The 23,212-nt window shown below is 43.0% G+C and overlaps 1 protein-coding gene across 2 annotated transcripts; it reads left to right on the top strand.

Annotated features, from left to right (window-relative positions):
* The first annotated feature begins 33 nt into the window (after positions 1 to 33).
* FAM114A1 (family with sequence similarity 114 member A1) lies at positions 34 to 22,852 on the top strand. 2 transcript variants are annotated; one of them, XM_039347440.1, is made up of 14 exons: positions 34 to 189; positions 1,791 to 2,112; positions 3,829 to 3,910; positions 5,672 to 5,782; positions 5,887 to 5,996; positions 7,104 to 7,238; positions 8,183 to 8,335; positions 9,790 to 9,913; positions 11,439 to 11,521; positions 12,872 to 13,048; positions 14,592 to 14,731; positions 15,031 to 15,103; positions 20,351 to 20,404; positions 22,572 to 22,852. In XM_039347440.1, exons 2-14 carry the CDS (start codon positions 1,801 to 1,803, stop codon positions 22,686 to 22,688), a joined length of 1,671 nt encoding a protein of 556 aa, XP_039203374.1. In that variant the 5' UTR covers positions 34 to 189; positions 1,791 to 1,800; the 3' UTR covers positions 22,689 to 22,852. The 2 variants fall into 2 exon arrangements, with proteins under 2 accessions (XP_039203374.1, XP_039203382.1); XM_039347448.1 differs by lacking the exon at positions 5,672 to 5,782 and having other exon boundaries at positions 59 to 189.
* Positions 22,853 to 23,212: the final 360 nt, after the last annotated feature.

The following is a 23,212-nucleotide window of genomic DNA, read 5'->3' as shown; positions in this document are numbered from 1 at the left end:
AAGTTGCTTGGTGTCTCTCTTCCCTCGGAAGCGCCAGCCTCCGCCGCCCCCCGCGCAGCGAACGGCCGGCCCTTCGCTCGGCCCGCCCCGGCCCCGCTCGCGCCGGGCTTCTGCCGACGTGGCCGGGAGGGGAAAGGCAGGGCGCAGGCAGGGCGCGCCGCAGCCAGCAGCCCCAGCAGCTCGGCGGTGGTAAGAAGGCGGAATGGCTACCTGCAGCTTCCTCCTCCTTCCCCCCCCCCTTTCCTTTCTTTTCCACTTTTCCTGTCCTTTCCATTTGTTACCGTTTGTATCCTTTCCCTTCCCTTCCTTTTTCCTTTCCTTCCCTTCCTCTCCTCTCCCCTCTGCTATCCTGTCCTCTCCCCTTTCTCCTTTCCTTTCCTTTCCTTCCCTTCTTTCCTTTCCTTCCTTTCCTTCTTTCCTTTCCTTTCCTTTCCTTCTTCCCTTCCTTTCCTTCTTTCCTTTCCTTTCCTTTCCTTCTTCCCTTCCCTTCCCTTCCTTTCCTTCTTTCCTTCTTCCCTTCCCTTCCCTTCCCTTCCCTTCCTTTCCCTTCCCTTCCTTTCTTTTCCTTTCCTTTCCTTTCCTTTCCATTTGTTACCGTTTGTATCTCTAGAAGTGGGGGGTAGATATCTCCTCCTCATTCTGGAAGAGCTTCCCCTCAAAGTCAAGCTGGCTCCTTCCTTATATAGCGACACTTAATTACGTATTAAATTAAGGTGACTTCTTTGTAGAAAACATATACCAGATAGCTGAGGTTTCTGATATGTCGTTGGCAGCATATTTAGTTTTGTATAAATAATAAAAAATAGAATTATTTGAAGGATAATCTTGCCCTAAAGTATTTTTTCTTCCATTAACATCATGCAATTTAGCAAGTATTTTCTCCAAGAAGACAGTTGGCCAACCTCACTTAGGAGGGAAGATGAAGTGCTATCAGTTGGCGTGCTACCACTGAGAGGGTCCTGCTCTTACTCCTCTGCTGTGGGCAGGGGGTTGGACTAGAAGACCTCCAAGATCCCTTCCATCTTCTATTCTATTCTATTCTATTCTATTCTATTCTATTCTATTCTATTCTATTCTATTCTATTCTATTCTTCATCTCTTCTCTTCTCTTCTCTTCTCTTCCCTTCCCTTCCCTTCCATTCCATTCTATTCTTCATCTCTCCTTTCCTCTCCTCTTCCCTTCCCTTCCCTTCCCTTCCCTTCCCTTCCCTTCCCTTCCCTTCCCTTCCCTTCCATTCCATTCCATTCCATATATTCTATTCTATTCTATTCTATTCTATTCTATTCTATTCTATTCTTCCCTTCCCTTCCATTCCATTCCATTCTATTCTTCATCTCTTCTCTCCTCTCCTCTCCTTTCCTCTCCTCTTCCCTTCCCTTCCCTTCCCTTCCCTTCCATTCCATTCCATTCCATATATTCTATTCTATTCTATTCTATTCTATTCTATTCTATTCTATTCTATTCTATTCTATTCTATTCTATTCTATTCTATTCCATTCTATATTTCCTATCCTATCCTACCCTACCCTATCCTATCCTTTTCCATATTTCCTATTCTATTCTATTCTATTCTATTCTATTCTATTCTATTCTATTCTATTCCATATTTCCTTTCCTTTCCTATCCTTTCCTATCCTATTCCATATTTTCTACTCTATTCTATTCTGTTCTGTTCTGTTCTGTTCTAAAATTACTGCTGCAGAAAACTGTAAAAATGTTCTAGTTTTCTTTGCTTTGAAAGTCTATTTTAACCAATCAGAAATATGTCACTACTTTTCTCCTCTTTTAGGACCCAAAAAATGTCAGATAACAGAGGTGAGACGTTAACTCAAGAGAAAAGTGAATGCACATTGACATCTGAGCAAAACGTCTCAGCATCCAACAGAGCTGTGCATGATGAAAAGATAATGGAGATATCACCGCAAGTTGGGGAATCTTCTGAAAGCCCCAACAAGGACTTGGAAGAGCAACAGGCATCACATTTGGAAGGTCCTTCAAACGGGCAACATTCCAGTGGAGAAACAGTTAAGAACGATGTGATTGAATGCAGCGATTCTATAAGCCTTGAACCAGAAGTTGGAGCTGAAGGACTGAACAAAGAAAGCGATTTGGTAAGAAACAATCTTGCCAGAATTCTTTGGGGCATTGACAAATAAACTTTGTTTACTCATTTATTTGCTCTCTATCCACCTTTTTCTTTAGAAAGTCAAGTTAGCATGTATAATATTCCTCCTCCATTTTTTCTCCACAGCACCAACTCAACTCTTTATCATAGTAGAGGGGGAAAGACTTGCCGTAAAGTTGCCAATTTCAATTAGAGGATTTGCTTAGTTTGCTCAGACTCTCTTTCCATCCCCCCCCCCCCACACAAAAAAAGATCTTCCTGAAGAAAATCACACACAAAAAAAACCCCTCTCTTTCACATAGCACTGGAGTCATGCTAGACAAGTTGATGCTATGAGTAAGAATATTAGCAAACTAGTAAACAAACCAACAGACAAAAAGAGTCAAATCTTAGGGTTTCAATCATTCTGGGTCTTCAACAGATGACAACATTCGAAATATTGTGTGGAATGGATGGGTGGATGGATGGATTGGCGGGAGGGTGGATAGATAGCTGGAAGGTGGATGGATGGATGGATGGATGGATGGGTGGGTGGGTGGATGGACAGTGGATGGGTGGAGGGGTGGCAGGCTGGATAGATAGACAGTAGACAGGCGGATGGATGGATTAATGATAGATGGACGGATGGATGGGTAGGTGAGTGAGTGGATGGGTGGGTGGATGAATGGATAGGTGGATAGATAGATGGACAGTGGATGGGCAGATGGATAGATGGAAAGTGGATGGATGGGTGGGTGAGTGGATGGATGGATGGATGAGTGAATAGATAGAAGGAAGGGTGGATGGATGGGTGGGTAGATAGATAGATGGACAGTGGACAGATGGATGGATAGATGATAGATGGACAGTGGACGGACGGATGGATGGGTAGGTGAGTGAATGAGTGAGTGGATGGATGGATGGGTGGGTGAATAGATAGATGGAAGGGTGGGTGGGTGGGTGGATGAATGGATGGATGGATAGATGGATGGGTGGGTGAATAGATAGATGGAAGGGTGGGTGGGTGGGTGGATAAATGGATGGATGGATAGATGGATAGTGGATGGACAGATGGATGGATGGATAGAGGGACAGTGGACGGATGGATAGATGGATGGGTGGGTGAGTGGATGGATGGATGGATGAATGGATGGGTGGATAGATAGATGGATAGTGGATGGACGGATGGATGGATAGAGGGACAGTGGACGGATGGATAGATGGATGGGTGGGTGGGTAAGTGGATGGATGGATGGATGAGTGAATAGATAGAAGAAAGGGTGGGTGGATGGGGGTAGGTAGATAAATAGATGGACAGTGGACAGATGGATGGGTGGATGGGTGGATAGATAGACAGTGGATGGATGGATGGGTTTTGATTCCTAATGTCCACATAGATAGTTGTTCTCCATGATGATCTACCCCTAACCTTCTAAAGGTGCACCTGTTGCCATTCTAACTGAGCACTCTATGGGACTTGGAAAATACTTTGTTTAAAATGTTGATTGCATACTTTCTAACTGAAAAAGTTATTACAGTTTGAATAGAATATATGTAGCTCAGGGCTGAACTGGGATGTGCAATCTGAGCTTGGCCGAAAGACCAAAATTTTACGTGCTTCGTGCTGCATATGCTTTTATTATTTGTTTCTTCCAATGTACATAGCAATATTTAACAAATACAAATGGTTTTCTGTTTCTGTAACTTTTTTTTTTTTGGGTAGGCTTCAGTATCCAAAGGAAAAGGATGGACCACTTGGGGGTCCTGGAGCAAGTCCCTTCTTTCAACTGCATCTGCCACAGTTGTTAAGTATATAACAACATTCTTATTTGGCCATTTGTTCTTACTGAATGACGTTCAAAAAGCAGCTCGGTCCAATTAATAAAACATGATGGATGGCTGACAGGGGTCTTCAAACTTGGCCCTTTTATGACTTGTGGACTTCAACTCCCAGAATTCCTCAGCCAGCCTCCATTTTGTTTGTAAGATTTAAGACAAGGGTCTTCAAACTTGGCCCTTTTATGACTTGTGGACTTCAACTCCTAGAATTCCTCAGCCAGCATGCCTGGCTGAGGAATTCTGGGAGCTGAAGTCCACAAGTCATAAAAGGGCCAAGTTTGAAGACCTCTGATCTGAAGGAACTAACATCTCTGATGACTTTGACCCAAGTTGGCTGAAGAAGTAGTTACTGGCGTCACATTATTTGTAGATCCATTCAAGATGATGAAAATCAGATTTCCTTAATAGTAGAAGCAACAACAAAAAGTGGAATGTAAGGTTTGGGTCCCAATTAAATTAAACACAAATGAGCCGAGATTAGAAGAATATGCTGCGACAGGATTGAAATCCAGTTTCATTTGATGGGAATGTACTAGGGTTTAACAGTTCATCAAATGTTGGGATGAGAAGCACCAGGGATGAAAGGCCAGGTTTAAATCAAATCACTCAGTAAAGACTTCATATTGGAATGCTCAAAATGCATTCACTATTGGAATACTCAAAATATTTCGCCAGGGTGCAATCTCCATGAAATGCTGTAAATTTAAGCCAATGTTATCTTTTATGGCAGATGGGCTGGTAGTGGCTGAGGCTGAAAAAAAAATCCATCCAAAATGGTCTCAGCAGCTTTCCCCAATAACATTGGCCCTTCAGTGGCTCTCTTACTGACTGAATTTTCCATAGAGTTTCAGGATCGAATTGTCAATGCTGCTAACATTGGATGTTTTTGCTTTGACAATGTATGGAGAGGCCACCATTTTCCTTCTTATGCTTTACTCTTAGAATATAGAGTTAGAATTAGATGATACTGGGGGGAGGAGGAGGAATGTGCATGGGAGTTTAGTTAGACATAACAATACTGTAACTAGGGTGAGAACCAAGGTTTTCAAAATAAGAGATGATAAGAAATGGCGGATTGGAGAACTGGAGGGAAAGCCTGCATTTCAAGCTAATTTGAGAATGTGATTTATGACTGTTAATTGAAGGAGGGAATTATGCTTTGTTACTATGTGCTCAGGGGAGGGGAATCCAGATTTTGGCTTGGCCTATGTATGTGCCCATGCTATGCTTCTCGAATAAAGATTCTTTAAGGTAAACAATGCCTCAAAGTTCTTTGAAGAGTTCCACTTATCAGAACCATGACACAAATACACTGCATGTAAAATATGCAGGTCGTCCTCAATTTAGGACCACAATGGACCCCAACATCTCTGTTGTTAAGTAAGCTTTGCCCCATTTTCTTGCCCCACTTGGTGAGTGATTCACTGCTGTTGTTAAGTTAGTCACACAGTTGTTAAGGGAATCTGGCTTCCCCCGTTGACTTTGCTCGTCAGAAGGTCGCACAAGGGGATCATGTGACACACATGCCCGGGACACAGCAACGGTCATAAATATGAACCGGTTGCCAAGCGTCTGAATTTTGAACACGTGATCCTGGGGATGCGGCAAAGGCCGTAACTCTGAAAAATAAAGTCATAAATCACTTTCTCCAGTGCCGTTGTTAACTTTGAACGGTCAGTAAGTGAACTGTTGTAAGTCAAGGGCTACCTGTACTTGTTCCATGTCAGGTCAAGGATTAACAGCAGTGAAAGAAAAAGCTGGCATTCTACGCATTCGTACCTCTTCGTCGGCATCTTCAGAGGGTGGACGTCCAGAAACATCAGAAAACAGCATCGCAGGTTCCGTCTTTCCCAAGGGATCGGTCCAAAAACTCTTTGTTTTCCTCTGAAATTGGTGAGCATATTCTTACTGGATTTTTAATCAATTGGTGTCTCCCTTTAAGATGTGGAAGAGGATCCTCAGCAGAATCTGGAAGAGAACGTGACGTTATCCTCCTCTCCTTCAGGATCCCGTGGAGTGCTGTCCACCATCACTACTGCTGTGCAGAATACCGTAAGGATTTCTGGTGATAAAATAAGAGGAAGGAAGGCCAATACTAGTAACTGTCAGAGGGATCTCGGAGTCCTAGTGGATCATCACTTAAACATGAGCCAGCTGTGTTTCTGGTACACTCCAGAAGACAGGCTTAAGATACAGAAGGATCTGGACAGACTTGAACACTGGGCACTAACTAACAAAATGAAATTCAGTGGTGAAAAAAGCAAGGTTCTACATTTAGGCAAGAAAAACCAAATGCACAAGGACAGCATAGATGGCACCATGCTCAATAGTAGTAACTGTGAGAGGGACCTCGGAGTCCTAGTAGACAATCACCTAAATATGAGCCAGCAGTGTGCTGCAGCTGCCAAAATAGCCAACACAGTGCTAAGCTGCATTAACAGAGGGATAGAATCAAGATCACGTGGAGTGTTAATACCACTTTACAAAGCCTTGGTAAGGCCACACTTGGACCACGATATAAAAAAGATGTTGAGATTCTAGAAAGAGTGCAGAGAAAAGCAACGAAGATGATTAGGGGACTGGAGGCTAAAACATATAAGGAACGGTTGCTGGAATTGGGGATGTCTAGTCTAATGAAGAGAAGGACAAGGGGGGACATGATAGCAGTGTTCCAGTATCTCAGGGGCTGCCCCAAAGAAGAGGGAGTCAAGCTATTCTCCAGAGCACCTGAAGATAGGACAAGAAGCAATGGATGGAAACTAATCAAGGAGAGAAAAATACGTTCATAAATTGCAAATTCAGTGTTCCTGTACCAGTCTCCCAAATAGGGCATTTTCCAAAGATGTTCCACTCAAGTTTCCATAATTCCCAGCCATTCACAACTAGAAATTATGGATGGGAATTCATGCTACTGGGAAAGCATTCATGAGAAGATAAGTGCTATCTAGCTTTGTAACTGCCTAATACAGGGGTCTTCAAACTTGCCCCTTTTATGACTTATGGACTTCAACTCCCAGAATTCTTCAGCCAGGCATGCTGGCTGAGGAATTCTGGGAGTTGAAGTCCACAAATCATAAAAGGGACAAGTTTGAAGACCTCTGGCCTAATATAACAGAACCCAAGGCAAACAACATGAGTGTTCTGCTCTATTTTATGCAGGGTAAAAGTGTCTTAACTGGCGGACTTGATGCTCTGGAGTTTATCGGCAAGAAAACCATGAATGTTCTAGCAGAAGGTGATCCTGGATTCAAGAAAACCAAAATTCTGATGGAACGGACTGTTTCTTTATCTCAGGTAAAACATGCACACAGTGATTATCATCATAAACAGTGATTTAGCAAGGTTTTTCTAATTTAGTCCTGTCTAGATGAGTTGGAACTACTTCATCCTGATTGGGCAGGATGCTGGTGGGAGATCCTAGACCAGGAATCTTCAAACTTGGCTCTTTTATGACTTGTGGACTTCAGCTCCCAGAATTCCTCAGTCAGCCTCCATTTTGTTTGTTAGATTTAAGACAGGGGTCTTCAAATTTGGCCCTTTTATGATTTATGGACTTCAATTCCCAGAGTTCCTCGGCCAGCCTCCATTTTGTTTGTTAGATTTAAGACAGGGGTCTTCAAACTTGGCCCTTTTATGATTTATGGACTTCAATTCCCAGAGTTCCTTGGCCAGCCTCCATTTTGTTTGTTAGATTTAAGACAGGGGGTTTCAAACTTGGCCCTTTTATGACGTGGACTTCAGCTCCCAGAATTCCTCGGCCAGCCTCCATTTTGTTTGTTAGATTTAAGACAGGGGTCTTCAAACGTGGCCCTTTTATGACTTGTGGACTTCAACTCCCAGAAGTCCTCAGCCAGGCATAGATGGCCTCTTTGACCCCTTTTTCAAACCAGCAGTCCTCTCTATCCAAAACGTAGACTTTGCTGTCTTTGAAAGAGCGGTCTTGGTTTTTCAAATGCAAATGGGCTGCTGAATCTTGCCCTGGTGCAGGGGTAGGCAACCTCGGCTCTTTTATGACTCCTGGACTTCAACTCCCAGAATTCCTGAGTCAGCTCAGGAATTCTGGGAGTGGAAGTCCAGGAGTCATAAAAGAGCCGAGGTTGCCTACTCCTGTGTGGGTTTGTTCTCCTGTGTTGTGCCAGGCATTTGTGAAGGCATTGCCCCAGTGTACAGATCTTACATTTCCCTTATGTTACACAGCCCATTAATCAGAGACCCCCCCCAACTCTATATTTCCACAGCTGCTGCGGGAAGCCAAAGAGAAAGAAAAGCAAAGACTTGCCCAGCACGTCACGATGGAGCCCACGGCACATTATGGGGTGCTTTTCGATGAATTTCAGGGTTTGTCTCACCTAGAAGCTTTGGAGATCCTGTCCAATGAAAGCGAAGCCAAGGTGAGGTTCACGAGGTGCACCAATCGAGAGAAAGAGAAGGGCGATTGGGAGATATTTGTCGAAAAATGCTTTCCAGCCAGATTTTCTAAGGAAAATCCCTTCCGGTTCTAAGATCTATCCGATCCTTTCATTATTTTGCCGTTTCCCTTCGCAACTTGCAGGCTCAGAATGGCTTCCATTCCATTTACGGCCACAGCTCAGCCCCAAATTTCTGTCGTTAAGGGAGGCGTTTGTTAAGCGGGTTTGGCCCCGTTTGACGACCAACCCCGCGGCGGTTGATAAGCTCGTCACCCGGTCGTTAAGGGAACCCATCTTCCCCCGTTCTAACTTGGCTTGTCAGAACATCGTCAAAGGGGGTTACGTGACACGGCAACGGTCGTAAATATGAACCAGTTGCCAAGCATCTGGATTTTGATCACGTGTTTTGGGGGATGCTGCAAACCGTCGTAAGCGTGAAAAATGACAAGTCACTTCTTTCGGGGCTGTTGTAGCTTTGATGGGTCGCTAAATAAATTGTTGTAAGTTGAGGATTATCTTCTATATTCTAGTGTTTATCATCATCATTGCTATGAAATGAATCTCCTTATTTTGCTTTTTTTGCTCTTCTCCCTTCCTTCCTTCCTTCCTTCCTTCCTTCCTTCCTTCCTTCCTTCCTTCCTTCCTTCCTTCCTTCCTTCCTGGAACTTTCTCTGAACTTTCTCTTCCTTCCAATATTGACAGAGCAAGTCACTAGAATATAAAATAAGAACAATCCCCCGTCCCTTCTAGCACTGATGATGTTACCTAGTTGGGTAATGAAACATCTACAAGAAAACAACCAAGCTCAGAGAGCACCAAGGACCCCACAGTCTTCCTCCTCCTCCTCTTCCTCCTCTTCTTCTTCTTCCTCCTCCTCCTCCTCCTTTCTGCAAATCTCATTTTCTTCTAGCACTGATGATGTTACCTAGTTGGGTCATGAAACATCTGCAAGGAAACAACCAAGCTCAGAAAGCACCAAGGACCACACAGTCTTCTTCTTCTTCCTCCTCCTCCTCTTCCTCCTCTTCCCCCCCCCTTTCTGCAAATCTCACTTTCTTCTAGCACTGATGACGTTACCTAGTTGGGTCATGAAACATCTGCAAGGAAACCACCCAGTTCAGAGAGCATCAAGGACCCTGCAAATAGGCTCATATCCTTTTAGCACAGAACAGATGTTACTAAGTCTGATAATCCGTATTCTTGATAGAAGGGAATATGTGTAGCTTTGGGTTGAAATGAGGGTTTCTGGGTGCTCTCTGAGCTTGGTTATTTTCTTGCAGACGTTTCATGACCCTACTAGGGAACCTCATCAGTGCTTATTATAAATCTAATGCAAACAGACCTCCTATTCCCCCCCCCCAAACATGCTATACCACAACTATGATGAAATAGTCTGCCCAAAATATAATATCTGGTATTGTAATTTTTTTTTCCAGGTACAATCATATTTGGCATCTCTTGAAGGAGAGGAACTAGAAGCAGCCAAAAATGTGTTAATTGCTATTAAGGCAGTCTTCCTTTCTCAAGACACAGAAAATCAAGACCAAGAAATAAAAAAAGGTAGTTGTCAAATGACTTATTAAAGCAAGGGTGGGGAACTATGGCCCTTATATGACTTGTGGACTCCAACTCCCAGAATCCCTGAGCCAGCTGGCTCAGGAATTCTGGGAGTTGAAGTCCACAAGCCTTAAAAGGCCATAGTTCCCCACCTCTGTATTAAAGGATCTACTTATTGATTCGAAACTATAGAGCAGGGGTCTTCAAACTTGGCCCTTTTATGACTTGTGGACTTCAACTCCCAGAATTCCTCAGCCAGCCTCCATTTTGTTTGTTAGATTTAAGACAGGGGTCTTCAAACTTGGCCCTTTTATGACTTGTGGATTTCAACTCCCAGAATTCCTCAGCCAGGTGAGGAATTCTGGGAGTTGAAGTCCTCAAGTCATAAAAGAGCCAGGTTTGAAGACCCCCTACTATGGAGCATATGCTGTGTAAGATACTAGCAGTTGGATCCCAAAAATAATTCTGCTGAAGCACTTTCTATTGAAAATACTACTTTTTAAAATTTAATAGTGCTTTCCTAGTGCTTTCTGTGTTTCTCCTTCTCAATGTCGTAAAATTAGTGGATGCTTTTTATTTGTTAAGTTTTCTTCTCATTAGGAAATGAAACATCAGCATAAGCTAGCCTTAGCTTACTTGCTGAGTGAGAAAGATGTATTTTAATTTTCTTTCCGCATGCAACGGAATCGAACACCCCCTCCAAGGTGGAAAGTAAAATCGGAAATTATAAGTGATCCTGTTCAGTTAGGACACAGAGGAGAACAGTGCCCAGTAAATTGGAATACAGAATAACAGAATTGGAAGGGACCTTGAAGGTCTTCTAGTCCATCCACCCCTGCTGCTCAAGCAGGAGACCCTACACCAAGGGTAGGCAACCTTGGCTCTTTTATGACTCGTGGACTTCAACTCCCAGAATTCCTGAGCCAGCATGGCTCAGCTTGGAAACCTCTCCCTTTTCCCTCAGCATGGCTGCCTAAGGAATTCTGGGAGTTGAAGTCCACGAGTCATAAAAGAGCCATGGTTGCCTATCCCTGCCCTACCCCATTTCAGACAAGTGACTGTCCAATCTCTTCTTAAAACCCTCCAGTGATGGAGCACCCACAACTCATGGAGGCAGGTAATTCCACTGATTAGTGAATATAATACAGTTGGAAGGGACCTTGGAGGTCATCTAGTCCAACCCCCCACCCAAGCAGGAGACCCTACACCATTTCTGGCAAATGGCTGCCCAGTCTCTTCTTTTAAAAGCTTCCAGTGATAAAGCACCCACAATTTCCATTCCACTGGTTCACTGTTCTTATTTGTCCTTGTGGGAAAGAGTAAAATTGCTTCTAAGTCAGAAGTAGAAAAAAAGAAAAAAGAAAGAAAAATGGATACAGGACAGAAATGCTATTTGTTTGCTAACGTATGAGCGAGGAAGAAGGAGAGAGAGAAAAAAAATGATGCCTAATTAGAATCCCTTCCCTTAGGAAGAAAAAGAATGTTTTTTTCTCTGAGTTTAACGCTTTTGCCTTGATTATTGCCGCAGATGCAGGAGATGTGTTCATTACCACGCTAACAGAATTGCTATTTGAACTACACGTCGCTGCTACGCCTGACAAACTTAACAAGGTGGGGAATGCTGTTTATTGTATTTTTTTTTTTTTGAAGATATGGCTTATTGGCTAGCTCAGGGCAACGATCCTTCATAGCACATTAATTTTTTAAAAAATCAAGAAATGGGGCAAGAGGAGGCAGCATCAGTATCCTTACTACTTTGGGTAAAATAGCAACTCTGAACACATAGGAGAAAGAGACAGAGACGGAAATGCCTCTGTAAATTCTTCAGAGCCAGGAAATCACAGGAAACCAGGAAGAGGAACTGTTCTTCACCATGTTGTCAGAGGCCAATTCTGATGCGCCAAAAGTCCGTGGAATAATTCGGCCTATAATTTTGGAATATAAAAGCCGGACGTTTATGTTCCAAATTAGGCAGAGCCAAAGGAGTGATGACAAATGGCAAGATTAGGAAGGCAAATCTGTACGGGGATGATAGTCCATTAGAAATTCTGCCAACGCAATGGTGTAATGGCTTGGAAATACAGTGCCTTGGATGGGTGGTTGAGCGGTTGAGTTGTCGGCTGGGTGATTGGGTGGTTGAGATCATGAACCTGTCAACGCTGCTAACATCGGATGTTTTTGCATTGACCACAGATGGAGATGCAGCCATTTTCTTCTTTTTGCTTTTAGAGTTAGATGATGCACGGGAATCTAGCTAGATTCACACTGGACCTAGTGTGAGAACCAAGGTTGTTGAAAGAAGAGATGATAAAGAATTGGCGGCTGAAGAGCTGGAGGGGAAGCCCACGTTTCAAGCTAATTCGGGAATGTGATTTATGACTGTTAATTGGAGGAGGGAATTGTGTTTTGATACTATGTGCTCAGGGGAGGGGAATTCAGTGTTTGGCTTCAATTATGTTAGTGCCGATGCTATGCTTCTTGGATAAAGATTCTTTAAGATAAACAATGCCTTGAAGTTCTTTGAAGAGTTTCATCTGTCAGAACTATGACAGAACCAATGAATCAATGAATGTAGCCAACCATCTTATATGTGACTCGGCGGTATTTTCTGCCAGGAAATTAAGAGTGGCTTTATGTTGGAATCCACATGTGCCATTCTGAAGTGGTGCATTTCCACACTACAATAATAACTCTCTGCCATTTTTGATGGTGGATATATAGAGAGTAGAGCTGGAAGGGACCTTGGAGGTCTTCTAGTCCAGCCCCCCCCCCCGCTTAAGCAGGAGAACCTACACCATCTCAGACCGGTGAATGTCTATTTTTTTCTTAAAGATCTCCAGTGATGGGGCGCCCACGATTTCTGAAGCTGTTCCACCGGTTGATTGTCCTCACTGTCAGGAATTTTCTCCTTAAATCCAGGTTGCTTCTCTCCTTGATCAGTTTCCAACCCTTATGTTGCAGGCCAGAAAGAAGGCCTTAGAAGCAGCAAGTCTCTCCACATATGGAGACCTGGAAGAGAACCCACCAGGCCAAACTAAAGAAGTGGATGAAGAAATTGTAGAAATGCAAGTCACCGAAGAAAAATCTCAGGTGGGAGAATCTGAAAAGACAGAAACAAAAAGAACCAAAACTGTAGAGGTAAGTGGTGACCAGGTCTTTCTTTGACTACTGTCAATTGAGCATGGTGTAGGACAGGGGTAGGCAACCTTGGCCCTTTTATGACTCGTGGACTCGTGCTGGCTCAGGAATTCTGGGAGTTGAAGTCCACGAGTCATAAAAGAGCCAAGGTTGCCTCCCCTGACCTAGAGGAACATATGAAAGCATAATTAATGTTAATTAATGTAGACTTTATTAGTTTAGAGCAGGGGTAGGCAACCTTGGCTCTCTTATGACTCGTGGACTTCAACTCCCAGAATTCCTGAGCCAGCCACGCTGAGGGGAAAGGGAGAGGTTTCCAAGCTGAGCCAGGCTGGCTCAGGAATTCTGGGAGTTGAAGTCCATGAGTCATAAAAGAGCCAAGATTGCCCACCCCTGGCTTAGAGAAATTGAGGACTCTGGTAAAGCCTGTACCAGGATAGGGCCAAGGTTTTCCACTGACGATCTTCAAACTCTGAGCCTAACAGCTTTTATTTGTTTTCCACTGGACTCCCTGATATGGCAGTCTAAGTTTCAGGAGTTGGGGAGGAGAAAGGAGATATCCCACCCCTGGCTTAGAGAAATTGAGGACTCTGGTAAAGAGAGGTATTAAGGACAGACTGTACCAGATTATGATAGGGCCAAGGTTTTCCACTGACGATCTTCTTGGTTTTCCAAACTCTGATATTATTTCACAAGCCTACGGTACAGCTTTTATTTGTTTTCCACTGGAAATAATAAGGAACTCCCTCTTTTATTTTTGATATGGCAGTCTAAGTTTCAGGAATTGGGGAGGAGAAAGGGATATCAAAATATCCACCTTCACGACATTAAAAGAGAATGTCAAAAAAATCAAGATGGTATCCATGTGCTCCCTCTTTTGTAACAAGCATCACAATATATTTAGAAAAACCAGGTTGATCCCATGGTCATGGACACCATCTTGATTTTTGATGCCCTCTTCAGATACCATGAAAAACGGAATGTTTGAGGTCCTTTTTTTTTTTTTTTTTTTTTGCACCCCATGAAATTCTGTTCGTCATATCAAAAATGTCTACCAGCCCACCAGGCTTTTAACTCTTATTTCCTGGTCCTATAATGCCTTGGAAACTTTTCAAACTTTATTTTTCAGTATCAAGATCTAATAAAATCCATTGCTCATGTTTTGCATTGGGGGTATAATACTTTGTAATGTTATCAACTAGCGATTCCATCAGTGGAAAACCTCTGAGTTCCTCATCCAAAGCCATCTAAATCTGACTTCTGAAGTTTTCATTTAATAGGTTAGGCTTAGAATATAAATAGTTGAAGCCAGTGATTTAGTAATAATAGGAACAGAATTTTCTCTTGTTACCGACAAAGTCAAATACTTCCTATTACAAGGAACCAGGGTTCTGCTTATTTTAACCTCTGTAACTAATGATATTTTCTGGATATTTCTCTCCTACAGGGTACAACATGTAGCATCTGTGCTAATTAGTAAAATTTACTGCCTTGGAATGTGCTCAGCATCTGTGCTAATCAGTAAAAATGTCCTGCTTTCTAGGAACTCTACATGTTGTCCATTGAAAGCCTGGCCGAAGTAACAGCCCGTTGCATTGAACAACTTCATAAATTAGCAGAATTAATTCTCCATGGACAAGAAATTGAAAAGCCTGCCTTGGATCAAGCTCGAGGTCTAACAAAGTGAATATATTTTCATTTGCTGTTCTTTCTGTTCAAGGGCTACTGCTCGTTCATCCATCCATCCATCCATCCATCCATTCATCCATTCATTCATTCATCATAATATTTTCATTTTCCTTGGGGGTGCAGTGTCATATGGTCACACACGTTTCGCCTAGTGGTGAGGCTTTATAACAGGGGTCTTCAAACTTGGCAACTTTAAGACTTGTGGACTTCAACGCCCAGAATTCCTCTTGAAATATTCAAGAATATGCTGATCAGGATGGATAAATACTCTATTTCCATTATGTTTTCAACAGTTTAACGAATACGATGTGTAACGAAGTGTCATCCCTATCAAAACAATTCTCTGATGTTTTGACTTTGGTGGCGGTAAGTTATTACACAATTTCATTTATTTATTACTTCATGTGTTATTCTCTAACTAAGTGAGAGAATGAGTGAACAAATAGGGACATTTAAATGGTATCTATAATCAGCATCTAATACACATATAGGGTTAGGGTTACGTCACCATGAACTTGGAGAGCAAAATGGACATCGCCAACAAATTTGGAGTGTTTGGGTATGGTTAGAAAGGCATTGACTTTTCTAGCCTGCCCTGTCTATCTTTCCTGGTAAAATACATGGGAAAATCCCATTGGAGGAAAATTCCACTTAGGGTTAGGGTTAGGTCACCATGAACTCGTAGAGCAAAATGGACATCGCCAACAAATTCGGAGTGCTTGGGTATGGTTAGGGGGGCACTTACTTTTCTAAGCTGCCCTATCTATATTTCCTGGTAAAATACATGGGAAAATCCCATTGGAGGATAATACCACTTAGGATTAGGGTTAGGTCACCATGAACTCATAGAGCAAAATGGACATCGCCAACAAATTCGGAGTGCTTGGGTATGGTTAGGGGGGCACTGACTTTTCTAGGCTGCCCTATCTATGTTTCCTGGGGAAATACATGGGAAAATCCCATTGGAGGATAATACCACTTAGGATTAGGGTTAGGTCACTATGAACTCATAGAGCAAAATGGACATCGCCAACAAATTCGGAGTGCTTTGGTATGGTTAGGGGGGCACTGACTTTTCTAGGCTGCCCTATCTATGTTTCCTGGTAAAATACATGGGAAAATCCCATAGGAGGAAAATACCACTTAGGATTAGGGTTAGGTCACCATGAACTCATAGAACAAAATGGACATCGCCAACAAATTCGGAGTGCTTTGGTATGGTTAGGGGGGCACTTACTTTTCTAGGCTGCCCTATCTATGTTTCCTAGTAAAATACATGGGAAAATCCCATTGGAGGAAAATTCCACTTAGGGTTAGGGTTAGGTCACCATGAACTCGTAGAGCAAAATGGACATCGCCAACAAATTCGGCGTGCTTGGGTATGGTTAGGGGGGCACTGACTTTTCTAAGCTGCCCTATCTATGTTTCCTGGTAAAATACATGGGAAAATCCCATTGGAGGATAATACCATTTAGGATTAGGGTTAGGTCACCATGAACTCGTAGAGCAAAATGGACATCGCCAACAAATTCGGAGTGCTTTGGTATGGTTAGGGGGGCACTTACTTTTCTAGGCTGCCCTATCTATGTTTCCTCGTAAAATACATGGGAAAATCCCATTGGAGGAAAATTCCACTTAGGGTTAGGGCTAGGTCACCATGAACTCATAGAACAAAATGGACACCGCCAACAAATTCGGAGTGCTTGGGTATGGTTAGGGGGGCACTGACTTTTCTAAACTGCCCTATCTATGTTTCCTGGTAAAATACATGGGAAAATCCCATTGGAGGAAAATTCCACTTAGGGTTAGGGTTAGGTCACCATGAACTCATAGAGCAAAATGGACATCGCCAACAAATTCGGAGTGCTTTGGTATGGTTAGGGGGGGGGGCACTTACTTTTCTAGGCTGCCCTATCTATGTTTCCTAGTAAAATAGATGGGAAAATCCCATTGGAGGAAAATTCCACTTAGGGTTAGGGTTAGGTCACCATGAACTCGTAGAGCAAAATGGACATCGCCAACAAATTCGGAGTGCTTGGGTATGGTTAGGGGGGCACTTACTTTTCTAAGCTGCCCTATCTATATTTCCTGGTAAAATACATGGGAAAATCCCATTGGAGGATAATACCACTTAGGATTAGGGTTAGGTCACCATGAACTCATAGAGCAAAATGGACATCGCCAACAAATTCGGAGTGCTTTGGTATGGTTAGGGGGGCACTTACTTTTCTAGGCTGCCCTATCTATGTTTCCTGGTAAAATACATGGGAAAATCCCATTGGAGGAAAATTCCACTTAGGGTTAGGGTTAGGTCACCATGAACTCATAGAGCAAAATGGACATCGCCAACAAATTCGGAGTGCTTTGGTATGGTTAGGGGGGGGGCACTTACTTTTCTAGGCTGCCCTATCTATGTTTCCTAGTAAAATAGATGGGAAAATCCCATTGGAGGAAAATTCCACTTAGGATTAGGGTTAGGTCAGCATGAACTCATAGAGCAAAATGGACATCGCCAACAAATTCGGAGTGCTTTGGTATGGTTAGGGGGGCACTTACTTTTCTAGGCTGCCCTATCTATGTTTCCTAGTAAAATACATGGGAAAATCCCATTAGAGGAAAATTCCACTTAGGGTTAGGGTTAGGTCACCATGAACTCGTAGAGCAAAATGGACATCGCCAACAAATTCGGCGTGCTTGGGTATGGTTAGGGGGGCACTGACTTTTCTAAGCTGCCCTATCTATGTTTCCTGGTAAAATACATGGGAAAATCCCATTGGAGGATAATACCATTTAGGATTAGGGTTAGGTCACCATGAACTCGTAGAGCAAAATGGACATCGCCAACAAATTCGGAGTGCTTTGGTATGGTTAGGGGGGCACTTACTTTTCTAGGCTGCCCTATCTATGTTTCCTCGTAAAATACATGGGAAAATCCCATTGGAGGAAAATTCCACTTAGGGTTAGGGCTAGGTCACCATGAACTCATAGAACAAAATGGACACCGCCAACAAATTCGGAGTGCTTGGGTATGGTTAGGGGGGCACTGACTTTTCTAAACTGCCCTATCTATGTTTCCTGGTAAAATACATGGGAAAATCCCATTGGAGGAAAATTCCACTTAGGGTTAGGGTTAGGTCACCATGAACTCATAGAGCAAAATGGACATCGCCAACAAATTCGGAGTGCTTGGGTATGGTTAGGGGGGCACTGACCTTTCTAGGCTGCCCTATCTATGTTTCCTGGCAAAATACATGGGAAAATCCCATTGGAGGAAAATTCCACTTAGGCAATCTGGGTCCTCATTTTACAGACCTGGGAAGGATGGGAAGCTGAGTCAAAGTTGAGCTGGTGAGAATCGAACTGCCGAATTGCTAGCAGCTGGCAGTCAGCAGGATTAGCCTGCAGTACTGCATTCTGACCACTGTGCCACCATGGCGGAAGGAAGGAAGGAAAGAAGGAAGGAAGGAAGGAAGGAAGGAAGGAAGGAAGGAAGGAAGGAAGGAAGGAAAAAGAGGGGTGGGAGGAAGGAAGAGAGAAAGAAAGGAAGGAAGGAAGGAAGCAGGGAGGGGTAAGGAACGAATGAATAGCAATAGCACTTAGACTTGTATGCTGCTTCACAGGACTTTGTCACCCTCTCTAGTCAGAAGTGGTCCATCTCTGCAAATAAAGGGAGAAAGTCTATATAGAATGGCAGATATTATGAACTTTCCGGAAAAGCAGTGGGTGCACTGTGTGATATGTATGACGTGATGTCAGTTTGCTTGGCCGTTTGCAATTCATTGTATGGATTTTAATGAAATGAACAGACACATCAAAATCACGTATATTCTGTGGGGTCCTTGGTGCTCTCTGAGGCTCTCAGATGAACTGGTTTCCTAGCAGATGTTTCATGGCCCAACTAGGGAACATCATCAATGTAGAAGGGAATGGGGTGTGTGTTTGCTGCTTATATACTAGTGCAGGGATCTTCAAACGTGGCCCTTTGATGACTTGTGGACTTCAACTCCCAGAATTCCCCAGCCAGGCACACTGGCTGAGGAATTCTGGGAGTTGAAGCCCACAAGTCATCAAAGGGCCAAGTTTGAAGACCCCTGCACTGGTGGCTTGCCCTGACAGTGTTGGTGGGAATGGTCTGGACAGTCCCTTGATTAGGCTGTTGTTCACTGTTAGCTTGTTTGTCTAGTTCAGGGGTAGGCAACCCAAAACACTCAAAGAGCCACTTGGACCCGTTTCCCACCAAAAACAAAACACTGGGAGCCGCAAAACCCTTTTGATATCTAAAATGAAGATAACACTGCATATATCCTTTTTTACCTTTATTATAGGTGTGTGTATGTGTATGTGTGTGTGTGTGTATGTGTATACACACACACACACACACACACACACACACACACATATACACATTAAAAATAAAAGTAAAAATATGACTCTTGGGAATACCCATACTATTAAAACAATGATCACCAAGAGAATGCTTTAAGAGAATAAAATTACATACACACACAGGTAAAAAAAGGATATATGCAGTGCTATCTTCATTTTAGATGTCAAAAGGGTCTCTCTCTCCCTCCCTCTCTATCTGCCCTTGGTCTGCCACTCCTCTTCCCCCACTCTCTCTCTCTCCCTCTCTCTCTCTTTCTCCCCCCCCCTCCTATCTGCTGCTCACCTGGCAAGCTTCAAGCTGTTGTCCAACAACCTCCGGGGTAGGCAACCTCGTCTCTTTTATGACTCATGGACTTCAACTCCCAGAATTCCTGAGTCAGCCTAGCTGGGCTAGCTAGCTCTCTCCTGCCCTTCCTGCTTCCTGCAGAGACGCAGCAAAGGGAGGAGCTCCGCCCAGTAAGCTTTTCAGCTCCTCGGAGAACACTGTGAGTGCACTCTCTTTTACACATACACACAAACACACAAAACACACACACACACACACACAAAACACACACACACACACACACCTAGACACACACACACAGAGAGAGAGAGAGAGAGAGAGAAGGAAGCAGGGAAGCGCAATTTCCTCTCTCTGTCTCTGTCTCTCTCTGCAAAGGCAGAGGAGGCTGGGAGCCACAGGGGAAGGCTCAAAGAGCCGCATGCGGCTCCGGAGCCGCAGGTTGCCGACCTGTGGTCTAGTTAGTACTTCCTTGATTGGAACATTGTTTACATCTTGATTGTTGGTGTGGTATTAATCTTATTAATTTCTGCTTATCTGGGTGTTTTGGGTTCTTCGCTTCGTTTCTGGCAAGGAAACTCCCACTAACCCTGACACTGTTCATTGGCAGTGACTATTTCACTCTGTGAGTTGGAAGTGTGTGGGTTTTTTTTTTTTTAATTCCCATATGCAATTAAACTGTCCACACTTACTAGACTCCAGTTCTTCGGAAAAATTTCTAACTACTTTTTAGTTTTAAAATCGGTGCGTTAGCTCAAATTCTGTCAGATTATCAGGGTTAATGAAAAGTTACCTTGGATAGCTGGTAAATGAACGCAAAGCGTGTTTCCATGTAAGAGTAAATCAATATTTTCCATTGATCAGAAGAATTTCATATTGGTGATGTTTTCTCGCTGCTGCTGCGAAGAGCATTCGTAACTTTCTCCGTGCTTTCCTTTAAACAGAGCGACAAAAAAGCTGAAATCCTTAACCCAATGGTTAATAGTGTGCTGTCAGAGGTAAGTAAGGCCAATATTTACTTTACATAAGACTGCCAGTTTCTTTCTTTTTTTATATAATATTTTATTAATTTTCCAATTTTATATTTGAGGATTTAAAAAGCAACGTGGTGACTGGGTTAATCAATAGTTCAATAACAAAATCTTTAGTGCAAATCTCAGGTTACAACATCAGATATTTTTTCTCTTTTTCCCCTTAACATTTACTGTCTCGTATTCAAGCCAGTACATTTCTAATTATATCAACTCAACAAAAACGTCATTATTACATTTATCAATAAATTTTTAGCTTGTATTTATCTTAATTACATTCAGTCTTCATAAATAATCCATATCTTGTTATTAAGTTTTACATAATTTTTAATTTCTCATCAATATTCCAATTTAAACCTTTGATATCCATAATTTTCAGACTTTGGGTAACCAAGATTTACCTTATCTCACTTTCTAACGAACTATAATATCCAAAATGCACCGTTTCTGATCTGTCAGCTTCTTATCTGCCTTGTGGTAATAGCACCACAAAGCAAGACAAGAAACAAGGATGGAAACTAATCAAGGAGAGAAGCAACCTGGAATTAAGGAGAAACTTCCTATCAGTGAGAACAATTAACCCGTGGAACTACCTGCCTCCAGAAGTTGTGGATGCTCCATCACTGGAGGTTTTTAAGGAAAGACTGGATAGCCATTTATCAGAAATAGTATAAGTTTCCTGTGAGAGCAAGGGGTGGGACTAGAAGACCTCCAAGGTCCCTTTTCCAGCTCTATTCTGATTAGTATTATCATCGTGACGCCTCAATTTCATTCAATTGTATAGAATAGAACATAGAATAATAGAGTTGGAAGGGACATTGGAGGTCTTCTAGTCCAACCCCGTACTCAAGCAGGAGACCTTATATCGTTTCAGATAAATGGTTGTCCACTCTGTTTTTGAAAGCCTCCAGTGAGGGAGCGCCGACAACTTCTGGAGGCAAGCTGTTCCACTGATTAATTGTTCTCATCATTAGAAAATTCCTCCTTAGTTCCAGGTTGCTTCTCTCCTTGGTTAGTTTCCACCCGCCATTTCTCGTCTTGCCTTTTGGTGCTTTGGAAAATAAGTTGATCCCCCTCTTCTTTGTAGCAGCCCCTCAAATATTGGAACAGTGCTCTCTGTAAAGACCCACCCCACTTTACATCTTAAGAAGACAGAACTCTTGGAATATCTCTTCCAACAGGCATCTTAATATATTAAGAGAAGATGGTTGCAGGCGTTCGAGACAGGATCTGAGGGGCCAACCCCTACCATTCAAGGTTTTAAGTGTCCCCAAGCAGCCCCCACCCCACCGTCCTTCCAGCGACAATCCTAGGCGTTACATTTCCACCCCCTTTTCCTCACGTCCGGCAGAAGGGAGACTTCAGAGAGGAGTAGATGAAAGGTGATGGCCATATTGTTATGGTCAGTCCTCTTGGTGAGATCCACATTCAGTCCCTTTGAAGTTTTAATGAAGGAAGTGAGAGCCATAAAACTCTTTTGCTCATCCCCCTTCCCCTTCGTAGTATGACAGAATCCAGAGAGGGCAGAAATGGGGGTTTCCATAGCCGATAACTAGAAATGAAATATAATAATCATTTAAACGAATCACTGCAGCTGTCCAAATAGTAACCCGGTTGTTAAGTGACTCTGGCTCCCCCCCTCCGTTGACTTTGCTCTCAGAAGGTCGCAGAAAGGGACACTGCAGAGGTCAAAAATACATGTTTGTTGTCAAGAGTCTGAATTTTGATCACGTGACCAGGGGGACAGTGCGACAGTTGTAAGGGTGAAAAAGGGTAAAAACTAAACTGACTTGTAAGGATTCTCTGGCAAGTATTGTGGTTTTCACTCATCGAACACAGAGGTGTCCAAACTTGGCAACTTCAAGATTTGTGGAGTTCAACTCCCAGAAAAACGGTCGTAAGTTACTTTTTTCAGTGCTATTGTAACTTTGAACAATCACTAAACAAAAGATTGTAAGTCAGCAACTACCTGTACACACCACTTACAGTTTCCATCTTGGAAAGTAAGGTTGTGTTTTCAGCAAGTGTGATCATTTGTGATGCTAGCTTTATTGATCCCCTGACTTCTGTGTAAGAGCTCACAAAACACGCTACGCTTTGCTAATAATATCTATATATTTCTTTCTCTCGTTAGGGTTGCAACAGCACCGGATATATTCAAGACGCTTTCCAGTTGCTGCTTCCGGTTCTTCAGATCTCACATATCCAAATCCATTGTTTGAAAACACAGCAGGGACCGCCTCTCAACTAGCCGTCAATTTAATTTCTGAGGGGTACAAATATCAATATCCAAATGCAGCGTAAGCCATTCAGGAGCCTTTCAAAGGACACTAAATGCTACGTTTGCACAGAAAGTTCTAGAACAGTGGTTCTCAACCTTTTTAATGTCGCGACCCCCAACCGGTCGGAAGTCGAGGACTACTCAACTGGTGCAGCATCGTTTGCAGAATGGGACTTTTGGCGGGCTCAGCAGGGCAGAGACAGCCTGGACAATTCCTATTGGCTTTTGAAAGCCAATAGAATTAGACTCTATTCAAGAGAGTCTATTCTATTGGCTTTCAAAAGCCAATAGAATAAAAGGGAGTAGCACAGCTAAGGAAAAGGGGGAAAAAAATGGTGGACTGCGTTGTTTGGCGACCCCCGTGAAATGGTCGTTCGACCCCAAATGGGGTCCCGACCCACAGGTTGAGAACCACTGCTCTAGAATAACATTTTCGACCCAAATGAACTATTTAAGTGTGTTCATATCAGCAAGGGGAAAAGCAACTTCTTGTT

Source organism: Crotalus tigris, unplaced genomic scaffold (genome assembly GCF_016545835.1).
Source record: "Crotalus tigris isolate CLP2741 ecotype Arizona unplaced genomic scaffold, ASM1654583v1 scf7180000017559.9942113025:1136094, whole genome shotgun sequence".
NCBI lineage: Eukaryota > Metazoa > Chordata > Lepidosauria > Squamata > Viperidae > Crotalus > Crotalus tigris.
Note: the sequence above shows the minus strand (reverse complement) of the source record. Positions and strands in the feature narration are given on the sequence as shown.

Bases quoted from the DNA above. Each gene is read 5' to 3' on its own strand.
- FAM114A1 (XM_039347440.1), top strand. From the start codon at position 1,801: ATGTCAGATAACAGAGGTGAGACGTTAACTCAAGAGAAAAGTGAATGC. The intron at 3,911-5,671 runs TTAAGTATATAA...GTTCCATGTCAG, and splicing joins AACTGCATCTGCCACAGTTG to GTCAAGGATTAACAGCAGTG. The intron at 5,997-7,103 runs GTAAGGATTTCT...TATTTTATGCAG, and splicing joins CTACTGCTGTGCAGAATACC to GGTAAAAGTGTCTTAACTGG.